This window comes from Sciurus vulgaris (assembly GCF_902686455.1).
Source record: "Sciurus vulgaris genome assembly, chromosome: 5".
NCBI classification, from domain to species: domain Eukaryota; kingdom Metazoa; phylum Chordata; class Mammalia; order Rodentia; family Sciuridae; genus Sciurus; species Sciurus vulgaris.
The window spans coordinates 60,834,974-60,851,771 of record NC_136465.1 but is presented as its reverse complement, the minus strand read 5'-3'; the positions used below and the strand labels follow the sequence as shown (position 1 = coordinate 60,851,771).

Below are 16,798 nucleotides of genomic sequence, written 5' to 3'. Positions count from 1 at the left end.
AAGAAAAGAATGTAGCTTTCTTGTTGTAGCTCTACCCAAGCAAATATCCAAAGATGTTCTCCTCTTCCTTGAAAAGCCATGACATCCTCTAAGATGTCATTGTGATATTACTCTCTAAGCAGCAGAGTAGAATGATTAGACTATGTCCTGCATTAAATGTTCTGTCAGGAAAAAGTAAATGCCAACAACATGTATGTGTGAGAAATAGCCTTTCCTGGTGATCATTTTTCCAAAGATAACACTGTCTAATGACACCAAATCATTTGCTCAGCAACTTCTGGGAATTTAGAATCCAGTTTCTCTTTAGCTACAAATGACATCAATGTTACAACAAAAAACATAATTTTGTTTTATGAGGAAAAACACCCAAAGGTCACTTTTCATTCTGCTAAAGAAGGAAGAAATAATATCAGACTCTTCACAGAGAACTTGTAAGGGAGAGAGATATGTGAAGTCAGCCTTATTAACCTTCTTCAGACCCAATATGCATTTGCCAAAACAAAAGACAGGCATTTCCTAATTCACTTAGGCTATGACCTTGGGAAGCCTTCCTGTGTGCACATTTGTGAATTCTTGGCTAAAGAGATTTTATTAAAGACTGAAGAACTGCTCTTCTGAGATGATCTGTATCTTCTTTTAAAGTAGAGGATAAATTATAAAATGTGCTCAGGTCTTTTCTAGTCCTACAATTTTGTCTGTGTCTAAGTGGTATAAAAAACCCAAGTTCATCAGTGAAATCTGTTAACCTTCCATCTTGCAGGTAGTCTACAAAACCCCTAAGTGGTTCCAGCTTAGAGAAAAGTCGAAAGGCCATGAAATCAGATGCCCTAATTCTGCTTTTGAAAGTTTTGGTTCCATTTATGGTGTCTCAGGATAGTTCTTCTTGGCTTCCTCCCCCAACCCCTCTTTTTGCAGTGCTGGGGATGGAACCCAGGGCATTGCACATGCTAGGCAAGTGCTCTACCTCTGAGCTCTACTCCCAAGACCCCTTCTTGGTTTCCATATCAGTTCAATATAGGGGAGGTGAAGAGAAATGGATTATTACTTTCAGTTACAGTTTGGGCTCTGGTAACCTCCAAGTCTGGAAGGATGTCTTTTATCACCTCCTGTCATTTTTTTTTTTTTCCTTTGCAAGTACCTATTTGCTATTCAGCAAAGGATTGAATTACTCCATGGAAATAAGTGCCAACCCAGAATGACAGTGCTTCAGTGGTTCCCAGTCTGGCTCTGACTTTCCCTTTGGAAAATTAATGACTGCACCTATCATTCCCTTGGCATCTAGAGAAGCAGCATGAGGTAGCAGAGCCTAAACTGCTCAGCTTCTGCTTCAGGAGCCACCTAAACATTCTTCACACTGGGCAGGTGCTTTTAGTACCTAATTGTGGGGGAGCCATATTCTGAGCAAGAATAATCATTTTGGGTTTTTTTTTTTTTAAACTGGAAAATCAAAGTGCAAGAAAGCATGCAGATTTCTAAATACATAGGCATTGAAGATATCACAGGTAAGGCTAAAAAAAGTCCATAGTTTTGCAGTAATTAGCTGATTAACATTAGTATATTAAAAATGTATGTTTCAATGATATAACTGTGCAGTTAGTTTAATTTTCTATAAGAAAATCATTAAGAATTGTCCTAAAAATTAGTTCATCAGGAAAGACATGATCTCATGATGACTCCTTGGGGTATACACTGTTTATTCATGCTAATTCCTGCTAATTATCAAAGAAGAAAAGAATGACTTCTTATCAGCAGTTTGCATTTGTGTAATGGTCTTGGTCTATTGGTGTTGTCTACTTCACTGACAAGGAAAACACCATTTAAAAGAAACAAGGAAGTAAGTCATCCTTTTTTTCAGCATTATTTCATTTTTTTTTTTTTTTTTAACTTGTCTTGAGCAGAAAATTTCCCTGCAGGAAATACTCTGTTGTTTCATGGGGGAAATAATTAGTAATGAACAGAGAATACTTAATTATTACTTAAGTTTTTATTAAGTATAGTTACAACAGTGAGTAAAGGTATGATTTCTTGAATGTTAAGTTATAAACAAAGTTTATATTATATTCCATATACTATAGACACACACTAAGATATTTTGTAGTTTTTAAACTGTTATAATAACGGACATTACTGTAAGTATGCTTAATGCATATAACTTGGAAATGTTGTCATAAGTATTGCAGAATTATGTAGATTTTGACAGTACAAAATAATCATGTAACCAAGATGTTAGTTTTCTTTCTTACATTGTTTCTCAGTTTTATTTATATGCAAATTTAGTGGTTATAAGTTGCCGAGAGGCAGTTACAATAATGTTAAGTTAGAGTAGTTTACTGATATTTCTTAGTGATTTACTATTATTCAGTGATTTCCCTTCTAAAATAGACCTTCTCAGTTCTCTTTTTTATACAAGAATTAACTATAAAATAACACAATAATACTTGAGACTTGATTTTTTAAGATTCCAGAACCTTTACAGATTTTTTTTTTCCTTTTTCTGTGCAATATTGATGCCATTAATAGTAGTAACTGTAGCATGCATCTGTGTGCAGTGTTGTGGCCCAATGTATTTTAACAAACTTCACAACACTGGATGTCTCACTTGTGCTGCTGAATTTACTGAAGTAGGTCACGAGGCAGGAATTACACAGCTAGTATTGGCACTTAGACTTGATTCTTCTCAAGATGAGTAGGTTCAGTATTCATTTCATTACATCTTATCTATAAAGGTTCCCTTTTAGTGTCATTTTTTTCAGAATTTTTAACTCTAGTAAATTTACTTGTTACCATTATTTCTTGCACATAATGAGCAGTCTATAAAGAAGAGTGGAAGGGATGGGGGGAGGAAGGAAGATGGAAAGAAGGGAGGGAAGAAGGAAAGGAGGAAATCAGGCTAGAAAGAAGGAAGAGGGAAGTAAGAAAAGAAGCGGGGAGTCCTATAGCGCAACAAAGGATTTTACAGTTCCTAACTGGTTATCTTAATCTCCAATCCTCAACTGAGAGAACTGTCCTATCTCCATGGGGACGATCACTTGTTCTGATCTGTGCTGCCAAGACAAACTGGTTCTAGAGACAAAGACATTCTTTGCTAATAAATTACCACTTTATTTATTCTTTCTTCCTTACAGTATTGTAGTATCTAACCTACCAAGCAAAGTGTGTTTGTGATAAAGACTTCATACAGATGGCAAATGTAAAAGTGATGGAGTCATGTTTAGCAGTGTTCTTAATTGCCATTCATTTAGCACTGATTAGAAGATAACGCCTAAATTGTGTCAAACTACTCACAAGGCCAAGGGAGACAGGGCTTATTAAGCACTGAATAAGCAAAATTTATTTTACTGCCTTCCCAGAACAACTACTGGGGGCCATCTTTTATACATTGAAATGCATTCTACTTACAAAATCTTTAGCGTTATCTCTAAAGTCTCCTTCTAACTCCCCAGGGGGGGAAAAATGGAATGTGCATAGCTTGATTTGTTTGTTTTATTGTTAGGGGGCAGAATTACCAAATGGGAACTGACTTAGCAATACAGTATACAACGTAATCCAAAGAGAAAGGATAGCACTGGAAAATTTATAGATTTGCTTAGGATTAACAGCACAACAGCACACTGTGTTCAACTAGGAGAGGAGAAAGAAACCTGGCAAAAATCTGAAAAGTGTGTGTATAGCACCATCTCTATCCTGGGTTCTTCTGACAATCACAGCTTTTTCTTGTTGTCTGCTGTTGGCTCAGACCAGCTGTATCCACTCCATTCACACTTTGCATCACCTGGGAGTCAATTGCTGTTTTACAATTCCTGATTCTTTTTTTTTTTTTTTTTTTTAAATCTCAAGGCTGCTAAGGGATAAAAGTGCTAACCACAACAGTCTATAACTGTGTGAGATAGTTGCTACTTCATTTCCCTCTAAGAATCCCTTTTACTATCAAATGTCCCATTTCTACTTTAAACTAATGATCTAAAATTTTTTCAACAGACTGTGTCAGAGCTAGGTGCTTCAGGAATGCATCATAAAAAGATAATCATTTCAAAAAGAATTGTTTCTTAAGGACAAAAAATAGTTATTTCCACTTTTAATGTACATTTATTAGTCTTATTTTGATAATCTCACAAGATCAGCTAATTTTTATTGTTAGTTTACAATTTATGTGTAGTGTCTGCATTACAGGGTGGGGAGTTTCCTTTTGTTTTTGTAAAAGTCTCAAGATTTTTTGTGAAAGAGCCTGTTTAGTGTCTGCTGCTCAGTTGGGTGAAGGAAATTCCTTAGCAACCTGTCAGGGATTCAGATGCCACTAGGGTTTCCCTGTGGTTCAGCATCACCCTGCAGGAAAACATGGTGACAGCACGCTGCAGGTGGTCCCATCAGTGCTGTTGCTTTGGGCAGAAAACAGACCCAGCCCAATTTGTCTTTGCATGGAATGCTGTCAGCAGTTGAAAGTCTTAAGCACAAAACCTGACCCAGTTAAGGCAAACTGCTCCCTAATATCTTTTAAAAGCAGTTGCCATGGATGAAAATATTGATATATAGCACCACAGTTTTTCACATGAAGACATAATATTATGTTAACATTAAGTGCTGTGTGATATAGTGTAATGTTGTCTAGTCTATGATTTTTATAGACCAAAAGATGCAAATTACATTCCCCTCATTCTGATAAAGATGTTAAATACTATATCAGTATAGCTGATAACAAATGATAAAATCACCTCTCCTCATAGTCTTTCATTCCTTGTTTGACTGGTAGACGTGTAAAGGATACTTAGAAATTCATATTGAAAAAGATGAGAAACAGTCTTTTTGTTGGAGTAATTAAAAAACTGATGTAGGCTGAGCATATAGCTCAGTGATAGAGTGCTTGCCTAGCATTCATAAGGTCCTGGGTTCAATCCCTAGCTCTACACAAACACTAAATAAATAGATAAATGCATATATATATATATATATATATATATATATATATATATACACACACACACACATATAAATGCATAAATAAATAAAATTGTCCCAATTCTTAATTTTTGCAGTGATGTTTCAAGAGTAGCAGAAGAGCATGCATCCTTGAAACACCAGATATCCATTGTCAGGCTTTATTTTTTTATGATTATTGAGTACCAGAATTAAAATTCACCTCTACTTGATATCATTCACTAAATGCTAGTTTTGTGCCAGTTCCTTTACCTAGATTACTTATAATCTCTAAAAAAAAAATTCTCTGAGATTGTCATTACTCCTGTGTTCTACATGGGAAAACTGAGCAGCTGGGTGGCTTAGGACACAAAGCTTGTAGAAGGGTTTTGAAACAGAGTCCACATTGTTTTGACCTTCTTTTGCTATTACTTCTAACACAGGAGACTAAGAGACAAGATAGCCTATGAGTAATTAAGAAACTGAAAAATTAATCAGATGTTGAGTATTCTGAACAATAAAATAAAACCAAGAAGAGCAGATAAATGAGGTTGAATGTCATAACAAAATATGAACTTCGGGTGGAAATGAAAAAAAATGGCAGAATAAAATAGAAAAACAGTACATGACAGGTCAAGTAAGCATAAGTGAGAGAATGTGAAACACATGCAAATATAATTAGAAATTAGTAAGGAAGGCAAGAATTTAAAAATGTAAAGGAATGAACCAGTAGATAGAATAAAATGTCTCAATGTAGACTTCTTTTTTTTCCTGAAAGAGTAAAGAGAGTCTTTGCTGGCTTGTTCATTTTCCTTCTTATCTGACAATATCAGTGTTAAACACTATGGAAATTAGACTTTTTCTGATTGAGGCTGAGCACTGTTCAGTTTCCAGTGACGTAAGTGAGGAGAAGTCCTGATACTAAAATGCCCTTCAAGGTTCATTTAATTTGTCCCCTCAATGGCACAGGCAGCATTTTCAACTTTATATCCACATAACTGTGAAGTTTAAGAAGTAAAATGTCAAGTTATCACATGAAGATATTGGAGACAAAATTTAAAGACTCATTTGTATGTTTCTAATTTAAGATACTTTTTGTAGTGCTTTATTTTACATTTGTAGACGTATTTACACTGTCTTTCCATTTCTGCACAAATATATTGGCAATCAAACATCAAACAGACTTTCCAAGTAGAATAGTAGACTAGAAATTGTGGAAAATGTCTTCAGACTTGTATGTTAATATATAATATTCAATTAACAATTTTTTTTCATTTGGAACACATAAACCACCTAATATTTTTCTTTGCTATACATTGTCAAAAAAAACCCCATAAAGTCAGTATACATGTTAAACATAATTTCCAAAATAAATGCCTTTGCCAATTTGTTGCCATTAAGGTTGAGCTTCATAGACATGACTTGATATCTTAACTCTGAGCCTTCCTGGAAAATGAATTTTACTTAATATCTACCCTCTTTTCCAACTACCTTAAAAGGTATAATACTGTATGTAAAAAACGTTGATCCCCTTTTCCTATTCAATTAGAATTCAATTAACTCTGTAATTACACCTTTTGTAGCTTTGCTGAAAATAATTACACCCAGAAAGCACTTAACTTCTTCTCTATCGTTTGTCAAATCTGAAATTGGTGAAGTTCACTGTACTTTATATTTACTCTTCCTCTGAAGATAATTTGAGATGAGTGGCTGCTTAGAAGGGGCCAGAAACAGATGTGAACCTTTCCTCTTCTTTATCTCCTATCCAGCCACATCTACATCTACCACCGGGACCAGCCATCTTGTAAAATGTGCAGAGAAGGAGAAAACTTTTTGTGTGAATGGAGGCGAGTGCTTCATGGTGAAAGACCTTTCCAACCCCTCAAGATACTTGTGCAAGTAAGAAAAGAAACCCTCTCTGTGGCTCATATCCATAGCTTCTTATTCTGAGTGATTCCATGTCTCATGACATGGATTGTTGCTTCTTTTTCCAATTCTGTTGCATCCTGTTGAATAATGCTGTTTAATTTGTAGAGTGTTTTGAAACATTCACACCATTTGTTATTTCCTCTGTTATATTCAGAATTGGTTTTGCTTTTTTTAGTGTATGTGGAATTTTGCTTTTTGTATTTGGTTTGGATTTTTTTGGCCTTTATATCTGTTGTGTTGCTTTTCCTTGTGGTTTTGTGGTTTTCCTCATTGTTACAATGAGATGTGCAAATATCACTGGGGGCTATAACTTTTAATACCTACCGCTCCATCCTGAGCTGTAAGATAATATTCTTCTCTTAGTCCAGTGATCACCTGCAAAATCAGTAGGACAACTAAAGGAAGCAGAAGGGCAGAAGGTTCTTTATTAATATATCTGTCATATTATAATATGAACTTTAGGTTGATATTAATAGTGGGAAAACAAATCACTGCATGTGTTCAGAAATGTGCTCAGTGTGTGTGACATCACAGTGTATAACAGGCAGTGTTCTTTCATGCACTGCTATGATCTATGGACATATCTAGATTGTCCCTTTTTTCCAATGACATGGAGGAATTGATATACCATCAAGAAGGATCACATTTATACTCTGTTACCAGGAAGCATAAAACAAAGGTATTGTCATGAATTAAACAATTAAACCTCATAGTAAAAATTAATAAGGTTTATTGAAATGTGGTTTTCGTGCCATGCATTTCAGGTCTACTCTTCATATATATTTTCCATGTAGTATGTGAACTCATAAGTTGATGTTGGTAAAAAATGCTTCTTATTTTACTGATATGAATAAAAAAATATTTATTTTGCTGTTTACTAATAGCAGTGTCCCAAAAGCAAAGCATTTAAAGAGCAATTCCTTTAAAAATGTACTGTAGAGCATCTAACACATTTTGCAGGCACTTCATAATTCAAACATGCAGTGTGTGTGTTGTTCTAAAAGTAATGATTAGTCCTAAAAGAGGAAAAATAAAAACAGTGTCTTGCTCTAGAATATTGGCATGTGACTTAAAGGTTGACAAGGAAGAGCAAGTCTTTTAGAAAGGCAGTTGAGTTGGCATGAAGGAAAAGGCGCAGGATATAATTAACAAGGCCTTTTACACTATAGCAATACAAATGTTGTATTCATTTTAAGAAAGCTTAATTATACTTGTTAATAATAAAGTGCATCTTAAAAGACATATTTTTCAAAATTTAATACAAAATTTAATATCAAACAAAAATGGCATTTTGTAGGAAATATTTTGCTGTCCCCTGAGCTGTCAGAATAGGTGTCTCTATAGTGTGTCCCAAGGGAACTTATGGCTGTGAAGAAGAATCTTCCAGAACTGTTTCTTTTTTGCCCCCAGAGTTCTTTTTAAAGAGTGGAAGCAGTTCCACAAGAGGACACATTTGGGTGGTTGTACTGCTGATTTTATCAATGAAGACAATTTACAAAAAGTAAATAGAACCTGTTAGGAAAATACAAGAGTATAGAAAAAAATTCTAATCTCAGTTAGTAGATGTCTCTTTCATGGAGATAATAGCCATAAGCCAAAGTAAAATTGTAGATAAAGTCATAAAATTTGTAAAGCAAGATAAAAATGGAAGAGTATGTAGAAAAAAAAGATTAATTTCCTTTAGTTCTGTTATCTCACGTTTCATCTATAATTATTGCTTAAAATTAATTTTTTGTCACTTTTTGAAAATTAACATTATTCTTCTCTGTATGCCTATGTCAGAACAAAAATTTGTCAGTTTCAGTCTTTGGTTTTACAGACTCACCATGAATATAGTGCAAATATGACAGACCCATATTTATCATGGTGAATTGGCATGAACAAATTTTATCATTTCCTATAAGATTTTCTCAAATCAAAATAGAAAATACCAGAAACTGGAAATTATAAATCTGTAAAATATGAAGTTAATTTATTACATGGTCAAAATTGTTTTCTTTTCTAATTTTTAATAAATCTCTTTGAAAAAAACATTTAAATCATAGTTTCTTAAATTCTTCCCCCTTTTAAACAATTGTATTCATATTATCTATGTCTTGTAGTTTACTCCCTGAGAAACATATCTAAGACCTCTGTATTTTAATTATAATAATGAAATATGATCATTTTTCATCATAGCCTTTGTAAAGATTTATAAGCTGAGTGAGTACATATGATAGTTACTGAATACCTCCAAGGAACCCATGCAGTTATTTTCCATATATTAATTTCAGCTATCTGAAACCCTCCCACATCCTATACAAAACATGTAATCACATAAGTGCTGTTCATTTATTCCATCTTGGTATTGTGCCAACAACTGTAATTTTTCTTCACCCACACAGTTTCTCATTCAATTTTAAGCCCAATCCAGAAAAAGGTACTTGCCATATGTTTTTTAATCCTAAAGTGAACCGTTTGTTACTTGTCTTGTTTGTTACTTGTCTAATAATTAAATTAAATTAAATAATTAAAGCAGCAAAGCATTTGGGGGATGCACTACTTTGCATCCCCCAAAGTAGTGGATCACACTTGCCTTCAAATTCTCAGAAAAAATTATGCTTCCTTTCTCTCCTTTTCTCTTTCTTAAAATGTTGCCTTGTACTTAAAATGTTTTAGGAAGTTGTTATATGTTACTACAGTGTCCTTTTGGAGAGAAAATCTTTGACATCTATAAATTTTGATAGATGACTTTATTAGCGTGTTTAAGTAAGCCAGTAACTTGAAGGAAGAATTGGAGTTTATTTCTATACAAAATAGTTCCGGCCATTTTTGTTATTGTTGTTAAAGAAAGTGTCTTTATTTTTAAAAGTCCCTATATTAAAAACATCTATAGCATTAAAAATAATCACTACTCAGAATTTAAACAAAGTCACATAACATACCATGTGTTGGAATAATATATTGTTCACTAGGCCACTTGAACAGAAACAGAAAACATAAAAATGTTGCATTGGCTCATTGTGGTTGTGTCTATGAAGCCAGTTCATAGTTTCCATATGGCCCAGCTGTGTAGAGCAAAACATTGCTGAGGCATGAGCCACATCATTCAAAGTCCGCTTTATTTCTGACTGAAGAGATGACTCAGAAACACCACAAGTGTGGAAGTTTCCAAGTAGTCTCTCTGGTCACCTAATCCACTGTTGTCTTCTTGGGAGTTGAAGAAGATTTTACAGCAAATCTCTTTTGTCCCTCTGTTTAGAATAAGGTGTTACAAATGGATTAACCATGTAACAGTTGAACACTTCTCTGAGTGGTTCCTCAGACATCCCCCTGGGCACCATGTGGGGATTCCAGTATGGTTCTCATCTTTTATATTTCTCTTTGCTCAACAGTAATTTAAAAATTGATCCCGAGGAAAAAATATAGTCACTATTTCAGATTATATAAAGAGAAGGAACGATTAATTCCAGTTTTTACTTTCTGATGCTGTATGTAGTCATGTAGCTCAAAGAAACAAGATCACTGAATATGAAATGGTCCAGATTTCCCTCTTTGTTTTCCTTCTTATATCTGTTCTTCTGAACAGTTTCAGTAGGAGGTATTTTGGAAGATATTAATGTGATTTTTTTATCTGAAAATAATTTTCATATCAGGCTGTATGTATAAACCTGATACATTGTCCAAGTGGACAGATGGGGCTTCATCATGAAGGGATTAGAGTTTTAACCGCCAATTTTGGTGAAATGTCTTGAGTCCTTTTACTTCAACTCTCTGGACAATATCTTTATTTATAGATAGAGTTAATAGGTTCTCCAAATTTTTTCCTAGGGAATCAGTGAAATTAAATGAGTTCATTTCTGTTAAAGTACTTTTAACACTGGGGATAGAGGGGTTTTTTTCCCTTATAATAAAAAGTAAATGGTAGTATTACATTGTCTCTGTTGGCGTTGGAAAAATAAATACACTTGTCCTAACAGTGTTATCATGTTTAATCCCAATTTTTTTTCTTTTTTTTAACATTGGTAGTTTTGTTTTTTTGTTTTGTTTTTTTGTGACTCCACAAGCTTGCTTTGTAACTTCTCAGTTGACAGATCATTATATATCTCTGATCATTAACTTCCTTCTATGCAAAAATAAAAACAAGAAACCAAGCAAACTATATTTGGAAAGATGGTACCTACAAATACGGACTTTTGTGATTTTGTAGATTAATATTTATGAAACCATGTAGGCATGTGTTGTATTATACATTAGTAAGAGACAAATATAGTCATGAAAAATATGTAACTATAGGAGATTAAGTCACACTAACATGCTATAAATTAAACTCAGTAAGTGAAATATTAATTAACATGTATTTATTGATCAGCTATATACCACACGTTTTTTAAAACATAAATATAAGGCATCTCTCTGGTCCCTAGAAACTTAGTCTGTTTAAGAAAATGAAATAGCTAAAGGAAATTAAGTAATTACATGAACATATTACAAATGGTATAATGCTGATAATTAAGGAATAAGAACTTAAAGAAGGAAAGAAAAGACTAAAATAAATTAAACTTTATAAACATGACCATCATTTGTGGAATCTTTCTAAATACCAGGCAGTTATTGAGGTTGCAATAATCTTTTCACTGAAACGCAATGACATGCCTACCTAGACCACCTGCTCTATTCTAGCAAGTTTAAAAAAAAAAAAAAGAAGGAAGAAAGAAAAGTAAAACTAAGATGGGGAGCAAGTTTTTGAGCTCTAAACTTCCAGAGCAGGAGACTGGCACCATGTATGTAGCAGATGGTTAACCAAGCAGGCTGGAGAAATTTGGATCTAAGTAAGATATGGTGAGAAAGTCAAAGATGCTACCTAAGGTTAAAGTTTTATAAATACTATCATACTAATGATGATAACACATATAATATTTATTAGTAGCTGAATTAACATAATTAACCAAACTCATAATTGTGTACCCTAGATTCATCATTATGGCTGTAAAAAGAGAACTTTGAAATAGATAAAGGGACACATACCAGGTTGTAATTTATTCCAGTCTGTCAGAACACACTGCAAACTCCAATTCCCGCCCCGGAAGAGCTCTTTCTTTGAATGAATGTTACACATCCCTATAGCACTTGTCTGCTCTTGAGTGCTTGAGAGAAAGTGGTGGAACTATTGTGGTTATGGACACTGAGCTCTTCAGCCAACCATGTCTTCCAATTTCTTTTCTGTCCTACATATATATATTTGGAAAGATGGGAGGTACCTACACACACACATACACACACACACACATGTGTGTGTGTATGTGGATGTGTGTATATATATATATATGTGTATGTGTGTGTGTGTGTATATATATTCCTTCTCTGTGCTTACTAGATATTTATGAACTCATTTTGACTTTGACTCTCCAAGGTACATTGAACAGAAATCCTTTTGTTGTTGTAAGAACCAATTTAGTTGCAGTTTTATCTAAAATCAGGTACACTGACTAAATGTTCTAAGTGGCTCTTCTTTTTTTCTCATAAAATCAGTAAGGCAGCCATATGGATTTATTGAGCTCCCATGAGTCAGCTCTGTTCTCATGCTGAGGAAAAAGGAATGAACAAAACCATGCTGATCTCTGCCTCATGGAGATGATAGGCTATTGCACATAACAATCATGTTTCAAATAATTGATTTAATTATAAATTATTGATGTGCTGAGTGCTGTGAAGGATATTAAGGAACTAAGGGAATAGATAATGGGGACCTAAACTAGTCAGAGGCTGAGGCTCTGTTGGAAGAGAAAAAAATACACAGTCCTCACTTTGAAGTACATACTGTCTATTTGAAATAAACTGCAACATTTTGAAATATTTATATTGAATTATTGAAGTACAAAGGAAATATTTAGATGTTTTATCATAAAATGAAGCTAGTAGATAGGATGAAAAATCTCTGAACCCCTAAACTGTTTGATGAGACAAGGAAGGGCATCTCCAGAGAGGAAGACCAAACCACTCATTAGCAGCCAATATGTCACTGTGTCACAGTGACGTAGAGATGCATAGGATGCGGATTGATCCCATATCCGATGAAATTGTTTGATCCCTAGTGGAAGGATACATCATGTCAAATAAACATTGGCAAGGGTTTCAGTCTGCAGCTGAGCATTTCAGAACAAGCTGTGCAAACAGAGCTTTAGGAAGGGCACCAGGGTTCAAACAAGAAGGAGGACATTCATAAACATTGCCACCCTCATTATTGGGATTGTATGTCCTAGACATGGAATTACACCATTTGATGAGACTGAGGACAACTTAGTTGTTTTGTTTTGTTTTTTTCCTCAATATTTACCCATGAATCCAGGGAGGCTACTATGTGTATCCTGTTATCTCATGAATTGAAATCTTGTCCCAGGAACATAATAAAAAGGAAAAAGAAAGCTATACACCAGCTGAACAGTTAGGGGAGGTATAGATTGGATCTGAAGGAAACATTATTGCAACTTTTATATTTAATATTTTCTTTAATGATGTTGAAGAGGGCATTCTCTTGAGGACATGGATGTCTTTTGCAGATAGTACTGTAAAGAACATTTGTGTAAAACCCAAATTAGAAAAGCATATACAAACCTCAAGAAATTTCACTTAAAGTTTGATAACAGAATAAGATTCATCTTGGAAAAATGCAGACTAATAGTAACAATACTTTTGGGAAAAGAATAATCTACAGTGCAGATACTCAACCAGTGAGTGGGCGAATTCTGGTCAGAATGTGAGCCGGCTAAGGACTGAGAAAAGTCAGGGTTTGCAATATAATACTATAGAAAAACAGACCAGAACTCTGAGCTGGTGTATACACTGCCAGGTGAAGTTTACCAAGTGACAGCAAAAGGCCTTGACACTTAACACAAACCAACCAGGACCCCTCAATACATAATTGTTGGCATTTTCATCATTCAATATTTGTAAGCAGATACCAATAAATAATTTCAGATTTTGTACAGTGTAAAAGGAAATGCTATGGCTAGTATTGAGGAAAAGCAAAAAGACAAGAGGGCCTCTTCGTTTTGGACAGAGTATTTTTTAAATTACCCAAATATTTCATTGTGAACCAATGATTAAAAAGTGAGGGAATATAGGATGCAGACTCTGTCTCCCTTTTCCTGGCTCCTCAAGGGAGAGCCTGGTGAAAATGACACCAGAAAATAGAAAGAAAGAGAAAGAATGTCTAAGAATGGTTTATAAATTGACTATAATTGATACGTGGTTTATAAAATTAGCCAATCTTGGCAACCAGAAGTTTCTTGAAGTCTGTGACATCTTTGAAGATGTCTAGAGTCTCCACACAAAAATAATAATAATAATAATAATAATAATAATAATAATAGAAATAATTTCATTATTTAAAATCTAAAAGTATATCCAACACTGAGCTGATTCTCAAAATACATCTATAGATAATCAATTGCATAGTAAGCATGTTAGGTTATTCATAGCATGTAATATTATCAAAATTGTTTTTATAATGAATTGTTACTATGTTCTTCAATTTAAACCAGTATATCTAATTGATAGTGCCCCTAAAATAGCCATGGTTTGAAGGTTTATAGAGAACCTAATTATTAGGTACCACTTAGTAGCTGAAAGAAAAATCCTGTACATTACAAGTAATGAAAAGCTGTGGGCATAAAGGCTAGATACTTAGCGCTAAATTATACATGGACTTTGGGCTAAACTGAATTTGGTAGTCCTCAATTTTAGAATATCTTAATATGGACTTTAAAAAATCAAATGATTTTATCTGGCACTGTAGAAGACTAAGTGAACACAATAGTAAATAAATGCCATTTTGAGAAAACATCAGTTCTTATTTCATTGGTGCTGAGCAGAAGTCTTGGTTAGTAAACCGTACTACTTTATCAAATCTGAGGTACACTGATGTTTCAGTCACGAGATTTAAATTTAGATGATACACTTGCTCTTAAAAGAATTGTGTACTCTTTCCAAATTGCACAAACACACTGTTAAAGGGTTTTACTTTGGGCAGGAAATTTGTAAGGAGAACACTTGCATTAAAAACATTGCAGGAGGAGTCTACAGAGGAGAGTGTATCATAAACTGTAAAGATAACAGAGATGTTCAAGATGGACCTGTACTTGGCAAATCTGTTTTCTTATGAGTTTCTTTTTGTACAGTTCTTTATCAAACATTGTATTCTGATCTTAGATTCAGTTTAACAAACACCTTGTGATAGTGCTTGGTGAGCCAGGCAGGCACTGTGCTAGGCAGTAGAGATAGGAAATGGTCAAAATGTGATCACTGTTTGCACAGACAGAGTAGCACAACACAGGTGCAAGGTAAACAGTCCAGCACAGGGTGCAATGAGAGCACCATACAAAGGAAACTTCACCCAGAATGTGGAAACGGGGAGAGGGGAGGTAAAGATCGGGATAGTTAGTTGGAAGAGGTTCCTATGACTTTAGACAAAACTAAATCTTCATTCCATTGAAAACAAATGTAGGACAAAGATTATCATATTTAAAGTAAATATTGAAAATTTTAAAAGATTTCCATCTTCTAATCTGATAAATGAAACAAATGATAGGTATTTCTGGAATTAAAGCAGGTGTTTGATTCTTATTCAAATCTTCGGATTCTTCTACAAAATAAAAGTCTTGAGATTTGCTGAGACTCATGCCAAAGTATATTTTCAAAATCAGATTAAATTTACCATGTTCATATCTTCCAGGAAAGTGATAGATTGGATGCTTAATATACAACGCTAATAGAAATACAGCAGAAGCCAGACAGTCTCCCTATCCTTTCGGAAGTAATTCCTTAGAATTTCATCCAAGCTATATATCAGATGAGTTTTCATTTGCATATGCTTTCCATGCAATCAGTGCGTTGAATTATGCACAAACTATCCCAGTTAGTTTCCGCTTCTTTCCAGATGATTTGGTAACAACTTTGGATGTCAGTGAAAGTTAACAAGATAACTTCTGTTGCTGGTCACTTGAATTGCTGGGGTATTTGCAGTTAGTTTTACCTCTAAGATTGCCTTAAAAATCCATTTTATAAAAATATAACTTTTTGTCAGGGGCGGGGCTTGCAGATGCTAGGCAAGCACTCTACCACTGAGCTACATTCCCAGCTCACAAAAATGATTTTTAGGAGTACTTGAGTTCTCTTGTCCCTAACTGGTAATATGTTCAGAAGAAATGATGTCAGGATTTTCTAACAGAGATTCTATTAAGATGAACATCAGTTCCCAGAACCTCCATGGTAAAAGAGATTTTTTGATAACCACTTCTCTAAGTAGCTCCTTCTCTCTTTTCTGCAGCAAAATTATTCTAAATGAAAATAACCAGTTCATTTGTATATGTGTTTGGAAGAGTTCAAAAGGGTTCTACCAATACAAAATGTTTGCTGTTTACTCTTACTTATGTTATTGTTAGTGATCATAATTATACTACACAAAACCTCATGGGGCAAAAAATCTGGCAATACTTCATGAATTGAAAGAATTACATTTACCAAATCATGTGGTAACATTCTTTTTTAGTATTAACTTTGACTTGACAGGAAAATAAATTATGCCCATATTAATAAAAATAGTTTAATTCACATCTCTTTGATGTCAAAATGATAGCATTCATTCTTATTTACTCTGGAAAAGAAAGGGTTGTATAAAGCACTGGGTATGTGCTTTCAGAGCTAAATTACATTAGTTGCTTTGCATAATGGTTATGATTAGTGATTAAAAATTATGGCTATGGGTGTTGAGCATTTAAATAAAGATTTTTTTTCCACCCATAAGTATATTTGCTTTCTAGAATTTTTCAGTGGACTTATTTATTAGAGCATGATATTGGGTAAAATGCATCCAATTTAAAATCCTTTAGATGCTTAAGTAATAGTCACAAACAAAGCAAATATAAAGGACTCACATATCTAAGACTAGCCCCATTGTGTGACCTTAAGAACAACATAA

At 34.1% G+C, this 16,798-nt stretch overlaps 1 protein-coding gene across 13 annotated transcripts in view; it reads left to right on the top strand.

The window, feature by feature from the left end:
- Positions 1–16,798, top strand: part of NRG1 (neuregulin 1) — a 209,501-nt gene that overhangs the window by 167,631 nt on the left and 25,072 nt on the right. For 11 of the 13 annotated variants that reach the window (XM_079140225.1, XM_079140224.1, XM_079140222.1 and 8 more), the window contains one exon: positions 6,681–6,810. In XM_079140225.1, coding sequence (XP_078996351.1) covers positions 6,681–6,810 — 130 coding nt within the window. Of the gene's footprint in view, positions 1–6,680; positions 6,811–16,798 lie in introns of those variants that run through there. The other 2 variants (XM_079140219.1, XM_079140218.1) reach the window with 1 other exon arrangement.